The sequence below is a fragment of the Ciconia boyciana genome, chromosome 5, assembly GCF_034638445.1.
Source record: "Ciconia boyciana chromosome 5, ASM3463844v1, whole genome shotgun sequence".
Classification (NCBI taxonomy): domain Eukaryota; kingdom Metazoa; phylum Chordata; class Aves; order Ciconiiformes; family Ciconiidae; genus Ciconia; species Ciconia boyciana.
The window spans coordinates 85,725,816-85,743,682 of NC_132938.1; the positions used below are offsets into that span (position 1 = coordinate 85,725,816).

Consider the following 17,867-nt stretch of genomic DNA (forward strand, 5'->3'; position numbering starts at 1 on the left):
CATGAACATCAACCCCGCTTCCTTCAGAAGGGAAGACTTTGGAGAAGCCGGCCCAGCCCCACAAATACGCATATCCGAATCGATAACACACAATACTTTGACGTTTCCTTTACTAGCTCGCCTACCAGTCCGCTTGCCATTTAGCTCCTTCAGGTCTTCCTGCTCACCGTGGCTTATAATGGCTCTGATCCAACAAAGCACCTAAGCGTTGTTCTCGGTGCAACTTCGGCACACAGCTGAAGGTCATGTTTTTAAAAGTGTTAAAGGTGTAGGCAGGTGCCCGGGGGGATTTTGAAAAACCCGTGGAAGCTCCCTGCAATGCACCCCGCCTACTACAAGAAACCGGCGGGCTTTGGAAATCTGTCTTGGCACTTACCTGCATCTTTGGCACCTGAAGCAACTGGCTGAATGATAGCGCAGGGCTGCAGTCGTTCATCGTACTCTGGCTTTTTGTTCACGGAAGAGGAAAGCTAGTAAGTGAACCTACGTGACAACCAGACAAAGGCTCTACTGTGATGCCTCTCTTCGTTTCTGGGTCGGCCTTTGCTAGAAATTCCCCTCAGATAATCAGATAATAAATCTTGCCCTGAGATTTGATTCTTTTCTGAGGAAGATTCAGTGATCTCTTCTCCCGTCTCACTGCTGATCGTCGTGTACTCCTTTTTCTGCCGAGGCGAGGAACTAGTTTCGGTAAATCCATAGCGAATGAACTTGAGGTCCCCTGTTCTCCAGAGACCGTTGCTCAGAGCCTTAGCTGGCCACACCACTTGGTGTGGGACAGCAGGGACAGAGTGACCCCTGCGTGCATGTTTTTGTAAATGGTGCTTGCTTTGTTTGGTTGGTTTTGTTTCGTTTTAACACCCAAGGCCTGGCTAGGAGGGAAACTTTTATGACTGAGATTTCTATTTTTATAGGCTGGGTTTTTTGGCTGCCATCTGAAGACACTTTGAAAAGGCACGTTAGGAAAAAAAGAAATTACTTGACTGGCTGACTGCTGTTGCAGTCGCCAGGTACTGGTATGCAAAAGAACAGGGACTCTGGTTTGGTATGTTGATCTATCAGCTACATGCAACTTCCAACAGGCCTCAGTGATTATTAATTGCACACGATGTATGAGCTATTCATCCTGTTGTTCCTCCAACAATTACATGCCTCTCTTTTATCTTCTTTGTTGTAGCTTCAAGATAAAACTTTTTCTTTTCGTTGGCCATAAATCCTAATGTGTTGGGTGGTTTTATTCTTTAAAGATGGAGAGAACTAATAAGATAATACGTTCTGAGTGATTACTGCACAACTTCTGGAGCCTGGCATTAGTTTCATAATTTCTTGGGATCCAGCCTATAAGCCTGAGGACTTTAATTTATTTTCCTTTTATTGCTCTTATTTCTTCTCTTTTTCTTATTAATCTTAGCCTTCATCCTGAAATGCAAAAGGTGTACCCAGCTGAAGTTCAGACAACGCTGGGACTTCCGAGCAGATTACGCAAAGACCATCTTGGCTACGAGAAGCATTTCTAAACGCTCCAGCGCTGAGGGTGTCTGCTAACGCCCTCTGCAAGCGAAAGCAGACGGACCCGCAAGTCGGAGCTCTGGACTGCGGCCCGCGCTGCCAGCGGCGGAGAGCCAGGGTGAGCTGCGTCAAGGGCAGCCCAGCTCAGCCCAGGCGCGGAGGGGTTGGCTTGTGACGGTCCTGCCGCCGGCCCGCAGCCACCCGCGCCTTCCCGCTGGCGCTGCCGCCGTGGCGCGCCCCGAGCACGGCCCGTGGGCCGCGGGGTGGAGATGGGGCGTTGCACGCGGGGAGACTGAGCGAGTAAAAGCCCCCTTGGCAGCGGGTAAGAAAAGCGTGTCAGCCCGTTCCTGTGACGCCAGTCGCGCTCCTCTGTCTGGTGGTGCCTGGGCTTCCGCCATACACGGCTCGCAGAAGTGAGAGGTGGAGCGACACCGCTAATGGCTTTGCTTTCACCTCGTGTGTTCTGTCTGATAAAAGGCTCGTTTTGTTGTGTTCCTGTTTGCACAGGAGCACGTAGCAGTATACAGCAGGGGCGAATCAGTTCTGTAAACTCCAGCGTATGGCAGCAGTCCAGCGTCTGGAGATCTAGTATAAATGTACGCAGCACCGGTTATCATAGAAAGTTCTGCCAGAGTCTGAGGAAACTGCAGGGTTTCTGAATTCTGAAAACCACCTGAATTACACTGGTCATCCCAGACAGGCGGTAACATAGTCTCTCCATGATGATATTTTGCAGAGGAATTTTGTGGGTTATTTTAAGTATTTTTACAAAACAGGTAGCGATTCTCTTGTTTAATTTCCCATTTGTAGTCCTCAGTCCAAACTCAACAAAGGAAAGGAAATCTTTTGCACTTAAAGGTACGGTCGGTCAACAATATGCTATGTGGTATCAACGATGATACGTTGTTAAAATCTGTGCCTTCCTGCCCTGGAAGCGAAGGTAGCGTCCTTTCTTTCCCTGCTGATTTTTGAAACGTTTCTTTGCACTTGTTAAGGTCCTATAGAGAACTGTTCTCCCCAGAGGTGAGGAAAGTTTGGGAAGAAGGAAGAATCCTTAACTTTGGAAATGAAAAGGGAGACTTAACGTAGCAGTTGAGGGTTTGGTGATTTTAAAGACGTCCTCCTGAGGCAGCAAACTTGAGGCACACACCTAGATTATGAGGACTGAAATATGTGGCCCGATCGAAGTCCTTGGGCTTCGATGGAAGGTGAAGTGCAATGGCTTGTGACACATCTGATGAGTAAGGTCTGTGCAACAAGTTGTTCAACAGCTCTGTGTGTGCGCGTGTGTGAAACAGAGGAAGAACATCTAACTGTTTTAGACGCCGGCAGACAGACCAACAAGATGAACTCTACAGCAGCTCTTAATGGGGACAGGCAGGAGAGGTGTGCACTGGCAGTAGCTGAGAACATAGATAGAACTGTGTTTTTCAATATAAAAATGACTCTTCTGTGTGAAGATTAGAGGTCCTTATTATTCTGTCGAGAAAAACAGAATCACAGGATGATAGCATCTTTTGGCTGTGGGAATTCCAACTCTCTTGTGTAACAGAATTGCTTTCCAAGTCCTCTTTGTGTTGCTGCTGTTCTGACCGAGAAATATGCCAGGCCACGATAAACTCAAAATGCACCATTTAGTTAACGCTTCGGTAAGAGCTGCGTACAGTGGGAAGGCTTCAGACATACAGCATCCTTGAGGCACTTCTAGCCTACGTCGTAGGACTGAGATGTGTGTTATGCTCTTGTCCAGCCTAGACGTACATTTCCCAGGCAACGTGGGTTTACAGTTCAGTGAAGCTCGTTGCTAGCGTACCACTCCCATGAGCCACCTTGTGTTTATCTTCACCTCCTTTCAATGTATTGCCCTTCATGGTATGCCCACGAACTCACGAGAGCCAGCTTGGAGGCTTGCTGAGCAGGCGTACAGTTTCACATCAGGTCAATGAAAGCCGCAGGCGCTCCTCGTGTTGGCATATCACACTCCTTTTTCCTCCTTGATGTAGGGAAAAATGGGCAATCTTAGAGGCAGATCCTAGGCAGGAGGTGGAGCAGCCGTGTGGCTTGGGGGATTATCAGGAGGAGAGGGTAAGACCAAAGGGTGACAGTGCCGAGAGGAGCTCTGCGAGCCCTTTGATCTCAGAGTTGCTCCAGCACGCCACTGGTGACGTGACATGAAAGCAGGCCTAAAGCCGGTCTCCGTGCCCCACCGGACTCTTCCCTGCACTCGCTGTGCGCAGCATTCATCATCGGTCTTCGTGGCAGGGTCTCCTGTGCAGAGAGCCTGGCCGTCTGTGCGTCCTCGCAGCACTGGTTATGTGGTGTTAGGTCAGGATCTCAGCCCTCCCACGGAGTGTTGAGTTCATCACCCTTTTGCTATGGAATCACAAGCGAACGGGAATCGGCACGGATGTGCTCCTTTCAGAGCTCTTGCCGAGTGTCACTTATGTTTAAAAAAAAAAAAAGTGAAGGAAGGGAAAAGGAAAAAATTATTTGGTTTTAAAGCCGTACAAAAAGGTAGAAGTCAACAGCGCAGGGAGGTATTTTCAGACTCTTGCTATTCATAAGCTTCATTGCCACGGAGTAGTTGTAGTCCCAATGACGAGCAGGGATGTGTTAGTTCTTGTCCTGTGTTTGCCGAACGTACTGGGTGAGCATCGGCCCTCCTGCAACCAGTGGCAGCTTTGCCGCTGTTCTCTGTTGAGCCGAATTTCAGGGTTTCTGCTCTTGCTTGGGAGAGATGCAAAGGAAAGGCTGCGTTCAGGAACTGCGGGGAGAAGGTGCTGGTGCTGGCCGCAGAGCGCTGCTGCAGGAGCTGTCCAGATCTGCGCAGAAGGGAGACGCTGCGTCTCTGCTAGGGTCAGACACCTCCGGTGCGAGCTGGCATGGCGTTCACCCGTAAAGCTGTCTCGCAGCGGTGACGTGTCGTTGCTGACCCTGGTGCCGATGGGGCTGTTTCCCAAGTTCGGTAATGAGATGCAGTGAACTACACATTGGCTAAATGGCAAAGGCAAGGCCAAAACAGTCTTCGGGATTATTTCTGGCTGTAGTGCTAAACATCCTCTCACCAGGCCAGTTCCTAGCAGGGAAGCTTGGCCACAGATTAGAGGCAGAGATCCCCGTTACTCCCAGTGCCAGCAGTATGAAGAGGACGTGTCAGACGCTTGCTATCTACTGCGGTGACTCCTGCTTTGTAACTGCATGTGCAGCAGGCGGTACTGTGCTTTTCCCCTGCCTCTAGGAAACCAAGGCGTGAATTGGTCCTATGGGCCAGATGCTCGTTTCTACCGGTTTGGTACAAGAGTTCATTGGAGTTGCTCCTGATTTCCAACCAGTTTGCAAGACAATCAGCCGTGTGAGTTTAGCTAAATGCTACAGGGTTTTAATTCGGTAGTGACAGTATAGCACAGGTAAGCAGGAAAAAAATCACCAGAATAGCTGTTGTGCACAGTGGCTGTGGACAAATCAAACTGCCTTCGTTTTCTGAAGTACTCTTAACATATCTCACCCTACCCTCGCAATCATTTGATAAAGATAATTATTTCGGTCAAAGCTGCTTTGAGGTGAAAAAGAAAAGCAAAACTCAGTATCTTCAGATTTCTTAGGTAGAAAAAATAGCTTGTTCTTGTTCAACCAGAGGTCTGTGACATGCATCTTATTATGAAACAGTGGTTGGCATGGAGTCAGGCATATGTGCCGTATTACATCGTGTCATGTCCCACTGAGGCATTGACCTCGTTTGCACCAGAAAGCTGTGGAAGGACTGACGGGCCAAATACCATCCAAGTATGTTGCTACTTTGTCATATTTGGCAAGCAGACGCAGAATGCCAGCTTCCCCCCATTAGAATGATTACCGGTGCACTGCTACCAGAGGGCAGAAAGAAAGAGAACGCCAGGATAGAGGAGCTGCTGCTGCTTTTTATTCCCGGTTCCAGCCGCCTTTGTTGTCCTGCATCCCCCTATCTCCCCTGTCTGCACCCTTCTGCTGCTGCCCAGCCAAGCAAGCTGGTCTGTAAGTTACCAGGAGGGGGTCTGAAGCCAGATAGTTTGCATCGCAAATTCGTAGAACCACAAACTGAAAAAAGCTGTTCAGCCATCATTGTTTATAATTAGTTTTTGACTGAAGTCCCAGTCTGCTATAGGGAATGGTTTTATCTTTGTGTATGTGTGGGTGGGAAGAGAAAAGTAGAGCAGTGAATCAAGGAACCAATCCTTATCCTGAGGGGAAGAAAGAATAGGGTTGTATAATCTAACCCCATGGGATCAAAGGTGGGGCCAACACAGACATAAACACCTTTACACTGTGTTCTGTCTCCCTGATTTTGCTGATTTAAATAGTAAATATTAAGTTGGAACAACAAAGCTCTTACCCTGCAGATGCACACCTTCTCTTCTTTTGGTCAGACGGTGATTGGCAACCCTCAGTTTCTTAAGCGTCTGAAGCGCTCTCCGGTCTGTCCAGGCCTGGTGCACCATGGCATTTCAAGCCCTGGAATAATAAGCTGTGTAAGAAGTCCTTCCATCACAGCTCACTTCCCACTGCGGAATAAGGGAGAAAGGGGGACAATCACACCCTGAGGCATCAAAATCCCGTTTGTAACCTTGCCAAGGATTCGCCTCTAGGAAGACAGTTGTCCAGCTCCCTGAATGTGAGGAGCCACAGCGCTCCAACCAAAGCACCCCATCTCCTGGCTGGAGCTGGCAGCTGGGACTCTTCGCTGCTCTGCCGTCGGCCCACGTACCCTAGGGAAAAATCTCCAACAGTTTTTGTGCCCTGGCTCCCCCAGCCACTGATGAGCTGTAGTAAAGCCTGCCTTACATCTCACACGAATGTCAAGTGGTTTAATGCACGTTGGCAAAAGGACCCAGAGATTTTTGGATGAAAGAGCCATGCTATAAGCACCCTGTGGTTTGATGTGCTGCCATCTTGGTACCCGAAGGATAACTATAAGGATACAAAAACCTGTATTCACACTCTTGTGTTCTGGGGGGGCATCTGCCTGCCTGCAGAATGAAAATCTGCTCAGACCAGAATTAGTTGACGAACGAAAAAAACCCTGCCTCACGTATTTTAGTCTGTGTTCCCAAACACCGTGTGCTACTTGTTATATACCGCTGCACCGACAAGTCATTGTCTAAAACAAAACAAAACAAAAATTCACAAAGAAAATTTAAAAAACTAAAACCAAGATGCATTCTTCTTGCAGCTGGACTATGGGCACTGCTAAGTCTCTCGTACTCCACATACTTAAGTGCCGTGCTGAAAACTGTTACATTTGTTCCAAAACACATGGTAATCAAACAAAATAATGATAGAAAAAAGGTACACTGCAATTTTTTTCTTTGGCATTTGATCATGTTTATCTGATAGCATGTTTTCATCTCAGGTTAATTTAAATATTTAAAGCCACATGGAATTCTGCTAACAGAAATGAGTTTGGTTAGATTGGGATTTATAGTAACGCCCAAATAGCACCTACTGCTGAAGTTTAGTATTTATTCTAGAGAAAGAAACACAGATGAGATTGGATTCCCTAGGTCCTGATTTCCAGCCCCCTCTTTTTGCAGCAGCCTCGTGGTGGAATCTAGCATTGACTACAGTGAGCAAGTTTCACCTTAACAGTAACTGGCAGGAGAGAGGCTGCTGCTCCAGAGAAGCCTTCTCCAACCCCTTGCTCCTCTGGTCAAAATGTTCTTCTGACCTCCTGCCTGTTGAGGCAGTATTAGGTGTATTTCCTGCTAGCATATATTACTTTGTCCTCCCAGTAACACCGTCCTCGAGCTGCAGCAGCCCTTCTCATCCTACCTGCTGAAGACGGGTGTGAGGTTTACTTGAACCTCTTGATGTCGTCGGTTTTCAGTGAAGAACTTGAATAAAGGTATGCAGGGGAAATTTCCTTCCGTGGCCAGACATCTAAGCTTCCTCAAAGCAGCCGCCGTCTCGCTGTCTGTTGGTCTTTGTTTTAGAGAACACGGGAATGCCAAGAAGCTTGGGGCTTATATGTGGGAAAGGCAGCTGGAGCGTTGCAGGGGGCACTGCTCCATTCTCTTAGCCCTCAGTACAGGGTTCAGAGAGATTCACTTCGTTTTGCCGGTGGCCTTGGGGTTTATGCCTCATATCTAAGCACATGATGGAAACTAATTTGTCATGGAGTGAAACAGTCCATAACAAAACTGTTTGCACTAGACATTGATTTCCCAGCAGAAAGGCTGTCTGAGCTCTGATCTCATCTTCGCTGGCTTAAATGGGGAAGTATGGTAGGAGTGGGGTTGGAAACTTGGCAAAATGCAGGAAGTTGTTATCCAACAGCTAATTGACTATTTCCACCTTCAGATGTTTAATTTCTTTTTAATGAACGTGGGGAAGATTTTGCAGAGACATATATATATATGTATATATATCGCCCCCCTCACCCTCTCCCAAGATAACGTAGAGCAATTCCTTCCTAATCTGGTTGTGGTTTTCCAGCAGAAACAATCTCTATTTGTGCAATTGGACTTGTTAACGAAGTTGTGTCCTGGGGGACAGGGAAAAGCTGTACGGATGAAATAAGGTACCCAAGTAGAGAGGTAAAAGAATCTGTGTATTTGATGCGTACATAAGTTTGTGCATATTCTTATTCTTAGATTTAAACAGTGCATGAAGAAAAATCTTCTCTTTACCACTCAACGTGGGTACTCGTCAGCATTAAATAATTCTACAGACGACAAATTAATGTGACCAATTAGCATATCAAAGCAAAGCAGTTATTACTCCTAAGCTGAATGAATTGTGCCCACCCACCCTGCAGTCATTTTCCGCAGGCACCTAAGCGTTAGGCTGCACAGAGTTCCAGAGGGCAGCTTCTGCTTGCGCTAACTCGCTTGCGCGAGGACATGACTTAGTGCTGAGCGCACCATTTTACATTATCTGACTGTAATCCAAGCCTGTCGACTTCAGTGGCAAATCACCCGCTGACTTCAGTGACGCCAGGATGAATTCCGTAAGGGTGTTGCAAATTCATCTCCAAGTCATTATACATGGCTCCATTCCTACCAGAGGTGTTTGGGATGTAAAAAGGTTTAGTATACGTAACAGTGAGGCCTATGGTTGTGCACTATTTCCAAGTGAGGAAGGAAATCAAGGCGCTTAAAAAACCAGAACCGTGTATCTAGTTGGAATGGAGTATCCTTGCAGAAGGCAGGAAAATTAAAAGGTATTTTCTAAATTTCTTGAATCCTCCTTATGCACAGAATGATTTCTCCTGACTTCGCCCCATCTCCTCCATCTTTTGCAAAAGATAGACTCATCTGATCAGCAGCAGAAATGCAGTGTGCCACTTCAGTGGTCAAACGAGTATCCCAGCGAGGTACGCGCAGCAGTGCCATCGCGTCGTGCAATCTGTAGGTACATCGGAGCTGAAAAGGTTTCTAAACAAATACTAACAATGAGCATGCAGATGACAGGCTGTTAGTTGGCTGTGTGGCAAGTACCAAGCCCAAACGGCTGAGATCAGGTGATGAAAAGTTTGAGAAGCCAAAAAAAAAAAATTGTGCGAAGGCTCGGGGAATTCCAGCACCTCTGACCTGGGAGAAAGACTGATAAACTGCTGAAACCCTCCTGTGCCCGTTTTGTATTTGACATAGCAGGCCGATTCTTTTTGACTTTTGTTTAGCGCTGGACATTTTTGAAACCAGTGAGCACAGTCAGCCTGATCGGACGGTTTGCTCCAGAATTAATCCCAGGCTGACCCCTACAGCTCTCCGGGGAGCTGGAATTTTCCTTGGGAAGCTGGAGTTCAGCCCCTCTTGCTGTATCTGGCCCATGAGGAGACTTCCAAAAACTCCTTACTACCAGAATTGTATTAAAAACAAGAGAAAGGAGAACAGTAAGGCAGCAAGAGAGTCCCAGTGAGATCCTAAGGGGAAACCGTGGGTTCCCACATCTGGTTTGCAGATCTGTGGTGGTCCGGGAAGCGCTTTCAGGTGGTCTCCAGAGCTGTTTCCGTCACAGTAGTAGTATCAAGCACTGCCACTTCCCGTTAGTTACAATCCGGGCTCCGAGTCTTTTAGTAACACTAGTACTGAATGGATGGGGAGACGGCTAGGGGCCTCAGTTTTGGTTTGCCAGCGACCAGGTATGTAGGGCCACATTTGGACAGGTTTTCTAATATTTAGTAGACTTCTGCTCCTCAGTGAATCTGTCTGGCTTTCAGAGGGGCTGTTGTGGAATCAGGAACTACTCAGCATGAATGAGGAGGTCAGAATCTGCCCTTTAGGCTGGAAGAATGACATCCGTTAAAAGTACAGCGTTTCTGTTTCACATTTTCACAGCTTTTACAACTGGGACAGAAATGTCAGCACTTCAACTTCCAGCCCAAATTACCAAGTGATTGCAGAAAATGCCTGTGGACTACTCTTCAAGAACAAAAGCGATAGGAAAATAATAAATGTGGATCCCAAGGTAAATGTCTTTTTTTTCCCAATATTCTAAACTTCCTTTACGCAATGGAGTTTGACTGCTAAACTGTCGAGTCCGATTGCAAGTAGTGTCTTTATCAATACACAGTTAATATTTCAGGCTTACTCAGACATGCTTTTCCCCTTGTTAACACAGCTGCTCCGGTCCCTCTCAGGACAAACGTAGCCTACCTTGTTTATGGCTGAGTGTGTCTAGGCCTTTCCCTTGTGACGACAAAAATCAGAAGTTGAACTGACTGACAAAACTGAAAGATTTCCGAAGCAGGGTTTCTCTTATACCCTACCCCTTTCCCTGCCCATTTTCCTTCCAAACAGAACGAGAAACTGTTGCCATTTCTGCCAGGATTGGCTGCAGGCTGAGGCTCTTCAATTCCTATTAACCAAATTGCTGAGAAGTGCTAAGGAAAGGGAAGCATGGGAGAGGGAACGGGCTGAGGAGGAAAGCGGGACTGACGGGAAGATGCGAGGACCGAAGTGTGGGAGTGTATAAGCAGGTACATCTGGTGTGGAAAGACACTGCGTTTTACTCGGAGGATGACACACGTGCCTCTACCTAAAAGGAAAAATTGCTAAAATGTTGGCAACGCATCCTGGGGCTGGTGGTCCCTGCATTTGTCTCCTCTTAAAAATCAAATCTCTATTATGAAACATGCCTGCAGGTGGATACATATAAGTAAATATTGGATAAAAATAAATATTAGGCTACTTTGAAACCAAAGCTGCAACGTGCAGGAACTGTAATATCCCAAATCCTGGCAGGGCCTACTGAACACCAGCAAATCCAGAAAGCAGAATCAGTTCCTGCATCTGAAGTGTGGGCCATCTACCCCAGCACTTCTGCAGTGGTGCACTGAAACTGGCAGAATTCCTTTCCCCGCTGCACACGATCCTTATTCTTTCTCCTTAATACAAAAGATGTGAGAAGTCCTAAGGAGAGTGGCCCCATTAAGGCCATTTAGTTCCTGTAGCAGATAGAGATTGTCACTGGCTTAAGGGTCAAACTTGGATTTTAAACCCTGTCCCTCACAAAAGAGAAATTTGACGCTAGATGCATCTTCTTGTGGAGAGCTGTGTTTCTCCAGCACGCAGCCTGGATGTGACAAACACACCCAGGCTTTGGTTACTCTCAAAATCAACATGAACTAAGCTGGGCAATAATTTGTTTGGGTTTGTGCAGAACTGATCTAGGATGATGGTTTCTTTGATGTGCTTCCCATGAAAGATGGTCACATATGAATAGTAACAGTACAAAATATCAAAATTATATGCATTTCAGACTAAGTGCATTGGTTTGTTAGAAATTCAGAAACGCATACCTAAAAATGTGTTTGGTTGCATTGAAAGTGGGCCACCAATCCAACTTCCTGCAGCTGTAGAACATCTGTGACAAATAACCAGCTCTTCAGCGTCTACGTGAAAGATCCTCCCGTGCCAAGAGCCACACTAAGGAGCGTTTGTGCATGTACGTTGTGTCTCCCCACAGGTTGCAGGGCACAGGCCTGTGAGTCCCCATGAGACCCATCTGGCTTTGGCTTTTCTGTAACGCTCGCTGATGGAGAACAAGCCTTTGAGAATTGTTTGCTATGGGCCAAACTGAAATCAGCATGAGTCCTCTCTCATGGGTTCAGCTTGAACAGACTTCGTGCCAGCTGCCTGATCTTTGCAAGCGGGCCTTCTCTTTGACCAGTCGATGGTCCACTTGTTCCTAGTTGTATTTAGCTAAAAGAACTCCGCCGCTGTCTTTGTATCTGCTAAAAGCATTGCAGGAGAAACAAACTGCCCGGTGCCAGGACATTAATCTTCCCTGAGAAATCCCCACCCTCAGAGCTAGTTGCATTTATCAAACTTTGTTCCAAGGGAAGAAGAAGAAAGTTCGTGACGTGAAAACCCATGTCTTTTCTCTCTTCTGACTGGTTATCTGCAATATTCTGTGTTTCAGGCCTACCCAGGAGACAACACAACGCGGACGCCTGTTGAAACTGATCTCTATCTCCATGTTGTTATCTATGACCATATCATCAGAAGAGGGACCTAAGGTCCATCTGTGTGGCTCTTCTCCCAGTGATTTGTTTAGCTATTTTAAAGTAATCTGGAAGAAAAATAAACAGTTGAAAGATCTGTACCTTGTGTTGAGGGGTAGGAAGGGGGATTTTTAGACTGGTTTAGAGTTGGTTTGTGCCTCGCTCCTTGAGGGAAGTGAAGTGGAAGGAAGACTTCCTTCCACTGGCTTCGGGTAGAGTGGAAGATCCCATCCTGGCTGTAGAGTCCATGTATCTGGGCCCCTTGTTTGTCCTTTGTGAAGTCCATGGGGTATGTGAATTGCAAAAGCTCCTAAAGGGAAGACAGAAGGTTGGACCCAACTTTTCTCACTGCTCCTAAGGCAGCAGGGTGGCTGCGACAGAGGTGCTGCATTCTTTTCTGGAGTAAAGAAAAGAAACTACTGTGCTATAGTTCCCCAGCAACAGGGTGTTTTAAGTTCTTCCTGGGAGACTCTTTTTCAGGTAGGCCTGGACCTCTGTTGAGCAGCTAACACCGTGTAACACGGACCGAGCCATTCACAGGGCAGCAGGGAGAAGTAGCGCCAAACAGACTGGTAAATGTAAAGAAATCTGCGGCGTTTTGATGGCACTAGTGGTTCCTTGAAGGCCACTGTTCATCCAGTCCTGCTCTTGCTGCTGTGCTAGTACCAACTTGCCAGAAGTTCAGGCAGCAACACAATGGCCCGAGGGACTCTCTTCCGTTCCCAGGGCACTGGGGGAAGTTGCCCGTGCGTACATGACCCGGCTGGTACAACCGCCAACACAGCTGTCTGCTTACTGGAGAACTGGAAAACGGCACAAAGCGAAGCGGCAGAAAGAACGAGCAGGAAACAGAAGCAATAATTACGGGGCGGGGGGGGAGATGTGAAGGCAAGAGGAAGCAAAGGCGGAAAGTGGCTGGATACAATTTCCTGGACCACCTTCTTTAAGGGACTGGGTGATTTTAATGATCTTTTCTGGCCCCGGTACCGTGAGCTTGCGAGAAGGACAAGCGAGGCAACTCACACAGGCAGAAGGCGGCAGCAGCGCTGCATGGCTTACCATAGGGCGGGGTGTATCTGCCAGCCTCATCGCAAGCGGGTCCCCCTGGAAAAGGCCGGGAGCCCCGGCCTCATGGCGCATTCAAGGCCCCTTCACTGCGAGGAGAGGGAGCGGCAGCCGTCCCTTCCAAGCGGCGGCCATCGGGGAGGCGCTCGAAGCCCCGGCTGCCGCCCCGCCGGGCTTTGCGCGCGACCAACTGCTGCCGCCGCCACGGTGCCCGCGGCCGTTGGCTGCACCGCCCCGCTCTCGCGCCCCGCGCTTCTCCCGCCGCACCCGGACCCCCGCAGCAGGTGGCCAGCCCGCGGGCTCGCCCGCTCGCCCCGGCGCGGCGCCCGGGCGCCGGGCGGCCCCGCCGCTCCGCCCGCCTCCGCCCCCCCCCGGCCGGGTCAGCGGGGCCCCCTAGTGCCGGCCGAGCCCGGCTGCGGGCCCCGCTCCCGCGGCAGCGCGGCACGGCGGAGCCGGTGGGACCAGCGAGGTGGAAGCCCGCGCAGAGGGGCGGCGGGCAGAGGCGGCCGGTGCCTCCTCGCAGGGCTGTTAACGGAAAGACCGAACGGCCGAGGCCGCGGCGAGGCTCCGCTTCTGCGGAGGGCTGCGCGTTGGAGGCGTGCGTCTGCAGAGGGACGAGCTTGCGCTCTTGGGGCAGGCTTCTCCTCACCTCGCTGCCTCTGGGCGCTTCCCTCGTTGAGCGGTCCCCGACGTGAAGATTTCCTTGCATCTCGCCTGAAAACCAGGCTTCCGCCCCTGGCTCGGCTTTGCTTTGCTGCCCCACGTCCTGAGGCGCTGCCCCACAAGTGCTTCTGTAGCACTAAAGCAAAACTGCCTTCATAGTACAGCCCAGCATTTGGGACGGGGTTTTTTCAGGAAAAAAATCAGAACCCCTGCGCCATTTTGAAACCGTTAGGTCTTGCCTCTCTCGCGCCCTGGAGAGGGAGAAGTCCTCATCGTGAAGGCTGGTAGAAGGGACAGCTGGTGGAAAGGGTATGAACTATATTTTTCATTCCTCTTGGCAAACAAAATGTCATTTTTCAATCTAATTGGATTTTAAAGTAACGTTAAAAAACCTAAGCTGGAAAGTGGTCCCTGGATTTTGGAGAACGTTGTCTCCAAGTTGTGACAAAGAAATAAATAAACAACATGAAGTAGAACTTAATGGAAGTAAATTTTTGACTTTGGAAGTTATTTCCACGATTTCAGCTTCCTTTGTTTTCCTCTTATTAATCAACACTCTTGATTCGAAAGAACAGCAGGAAGCCTAGGAGAATCCTATGTCTACATCTGCAGGAAGACGGAAGGAAATTTGGATCTAAGTGGGCTTTACGTGTTTTCAGGTCAGCGAGCACACCGACGCACTGTCTGTCTCCCAAGATAGGTACCTGAAAGGCTGCAGAGACGTAGGAAGCCTCATCTTTTGCAGTTGGTGCTGACCTCCTATGGAATTGTAATCTCGTGCTATTTCTGACTTGGGCGATAAACCTCATTTGTGACAAAAAGTAACCTGTAATATCTGCAATGAAAGAATGGTCTTCACTGAGTACTTCACAGAATTACCGGCTGCTCAGTAAACTCACTTGACTCCTTCCCACCCATCCTTGCTGATCTCCTGGTGTTCTGTCTCTTCTGACATTCAAAACCTAGGACCTCAGGGCGTTCCCATAAATGAAAGCTCCTGAGTTACGTGGTACAGCCCTTTGCCAGTCCTAACCGGAAGAAACTCTAGCCTCTGCTGTAAGCGAAAACCTGTCCCCAAACTCGTCTGTAATCTGGCCTGCATTTTAAAGAAAAGGTTAATTTGCTTAGACAAACAGGATAGTGCCTAAGAGCAACTACCTGCGGTTGCACTCCATTCCCCTAAGCTGTCAGTGGTGGTTATTCCCAACATCTTGTCACTGTTCAAGCCCTGGGGTAGACACACAGTGAAGTGGCCGTGCAAAACATATCGTGATCAAGAGATAAGCTTTCCAAGGACTGATAACCACACGAAGGCCTCCTGTAGATGTTCTTACGGTCTGTGACTTTTTAGCAGAAACAAACGCAAAGTGGCCAGCCTGGAATTACTGCCTGCTGGCAACGTTAAGGTGAACGGAAATTTCTCCATTCTGTTCTGAAAAGAGACTCTGGTGTCGTCGCTGGTCGTGACATTTACTGCAGGTATAGAGTTTGCACGCTGCCTTAAGAGAACCGATGTTAGGCATTGATGGGAAAGTGCATCCTTGCAAAGGATCCCCAGAACTCTAGGTTTTATACCAGTGGGGGGGTGTGTGTGTTTTTTTCAAGCATGTCTAAACTGCGTACGTGAGTTACGGTCTACAGATTTTTATTAGCCTGTATATGTTTTGGATTCTTTTCTATTTCTTTACCTCTCCTGCCAAAATCATAGTTTTGTTCTTTTTATGTGGAGTCTGGATCTTTGGTCTTGCAACAATGTTCGGAACTGTTGTTGTTATTTTGGATAATAGAGTGAAGCTGAAAAGTAGCACGAGATTGCTGGTGAACAGCTCCATCCTGAGCCACGAGCAGAATCACAGGAAGAGTTATTATTTCGTACAAAATACAAAGCTTTGAAAAGAAAAGTAATTTTACACCAAAATCTGAAGCTCTTTGTTCTTTAACTGTCACCACAGGACGCTTTGACATAGTTAGAAACACTTCATATTACACGAAAAGAAGTTCTGGTGAGTTCAGTGTGATTTTATGGAGAGGCATCAGCAGCTTTGCGTTCTCTGACCAAAAGTGGTTGTGTGGAAGGCCAGCTGTCTGAGGAACCCAAGCGGTGGTGGTAATTAAGCCCCGCTTTTGAATTTGGTAGCTGTACAGTAAGGTATCGGCTCAGAAGACACAGCAGGACTTCATGAACTCTTAAGTTCGTGGTTCCAGCAGCAGCCTTGCCAATCTAGCTGCACCTTCAAAGCTGAAAGAAGGAAATGGGGGGTGGCAGCAGCACCTTAACAGCTGACCCCTATCTCATGTAAAGAACAGGATGATCTCCAGGCAGCGTACAACTTGGTCATTAGATGTTCTCCTTTTGGCCATCAGCAAAAGAGGTTGTAGGGGAAAATCCTCCGTTAACTCCAGCTCCCCACGTACAGAAATCAGATTAAAAATGAATAAAACCTTTGGGCAATTCTCTGCAAGGCAGGCAGGGACAAGCAGTGCAGGCCGAGCCACTGTTCCCACTGCAAAGAAAACAAAAACACAGGTGCTGAATGTACTGAAGCCATGCAGATTAGCCCTGTGTGCAGTACACGCTCTTTACAAGAAGAAAAAACATCGCTCTTGTTATTTGGCTATTGTTCGCTTGAGGCATGTTTTATTTCAGCTCAGCTCCAAGCAGAGTTATTACAGATCCCACAGCAGAAGTTCTCCGTGATGAGAGAAACATGTGATCTCCAAGCCCGAGAGAAGAAATTATGCTGGGAAGGCACCTCCAGCGGGAAGGCTGATGCCGGCCACCTGAGCAAACACCCAGTCGAGCGAGCGTGAAAAAGCAAGCATAATGGACATATGTAACGGCCGTACGCAGGCGCGGTTTGGTACAGGTTTCTCACCGTGACCCTGCCTAGCGAAAGGCTATTTTCTGTACACATCTCTAAGACCCGGAGCGAGGAGATTCAAAGAGAGCAAGCGCCACTTTGTTCCCCGCTAAAAGGGGAGAGCCGGCTCTGCCTGTTGCAGTTTGTGTAGTGCGATTCCAGGCACTGCTGGCTGATGGGCTGGTTATGAACTTCACGGTGTTGTGCCCGGGAACGTCCGTATGTAGGGGATGTAGGGGAACGACATAGCTTAGGGTGAGCGAGGCATTCCGAGGTGACCGCAGAGGGCTCTGCTGACTGGGTCAGAAGACCGAACCCAGTGAGAAAAGACAGGGTTGCTCTGGAGCGATGGCTTCGGGGGGGGCAGGACGACACACCTTAGCCAGAGATTATAGGTCTGGTAAGAACGGGGGTGACTTTGTGGGGTTGGAGACGTGCTGCTGGGAGCAAAGCTGGTGTCGCTGACCCGAAGGCTCGGTGGCAGGAGCTCTGCCAGAGCAGAATACACAGAAGCCCACCTGAGACAGGCAAACAGATGGTGCAGAGGGCTGGTGCGAGCCAGCCAAGGTGAAGCTGCAGGCAGGTATTCACCAGATGACAGCGAGGAGACCGGGATGTAGGAGCCGCAGCAGCAGAGATTGCTTCTGTAAGGAAATTCTGGAAAGCCTGAAAGCCAGGCAACTAATAAGCGCAAGTGTGGGATTGGCCTTCGCATGCTGAACAGATTTTGCTAATGTCACTTTGTTATGCAAATACGTAATTATTTCATTTCCCCCAGAAGGAGTATTTGTGGTTTCCTCTTCCCCGGGACTTCCGAATTGCTTGTGTGGAGGGAACAAACAACTGTGAAGTTACCAGGTACGTGCATTACATGGCAAGCTCTGAAAAGTGGAAACCTGGAAGTTTTTGGTGGAGGTTTTAAATAGCATTTTTGAAAGGGGCTGCTGGAGGGTGGTGAGGCTGGCCCCGACAATGGCACAGGACTTGCTCATCATTTAAATAAACTTAATTAAGGTTGAAGCATACTGTGTGCCCGGGGCTAAGGAATAAAAAGGCTAGGTTGCTCCACAAACTGGAGACTCTGTGCTGGATTGGGATGGAGCTGTCCTAGCAAGGAGCTGCTCGGGCCCAGCAGGGAAGGAGCAGGATCTGCGGACCCGACTGGAGCTGCACTGGCCGTAGCTCGGAAGGATGATGTTTGCGGATAACCTGTCCTCACCGACGCAGGCGAGAGCAAATGAGAAGCACCTGCCGACCCTCTCTTTCTATAGTACTGTGGCAGAAGCAGC

At 48.6% G+C, this 17,867-nt stretch overlaps 2 protein-coding genes across 3 annotated transcripts in view; both read left to right on the plus strand.

Annotated features, from left to right (window-relative positions):
- Nucleotides 1-17,436, plus strand: part of CFAP299 (cilia and flagella associated protein 299) — a 239,618-nt gene extending 222,182 nt beyond the window's left edge. The window contains exons 5-7 of one of the 2 annotated variants that reach the window (XM_072861546.1): nt 9,822-9,951; nt 11,908-12,004; nt 17,360-17,436. In XM_072861546.1, coding sequence (XP_072717647.1) covers nt 9,822-9,951; nt 11,908-12,003 — 226 coding nt within the window. In that variant the 3' untranslated portion in view covers nt 12,004; nt 17,360-17,436. Of the gene's footprint in view, nt 1-9,821; nt 9,952-11,907; nt 12,005-17,356 lie in introns of both variants that reach the window. The other variant, XM_072861547.1, reaches the window with a different exon arrangement.
- BMP3 (bone morphogenetic protein 3) overlaps nt 1-17,867 on the plus strand; it is a 293,266-nt gene that overhangs the window by 242,446 nt on the left and 32,953 nt on the right. The window contains exon 6 of the mRNA XM_072861545.1: nt 17,357-17,436. The gene's annotated coding sequence lies outside the window, so the exon portion shown is untranslated. The remainder of the gene's footprint in view (nt 1-17,356; nt 17,437-17,867) is intronic.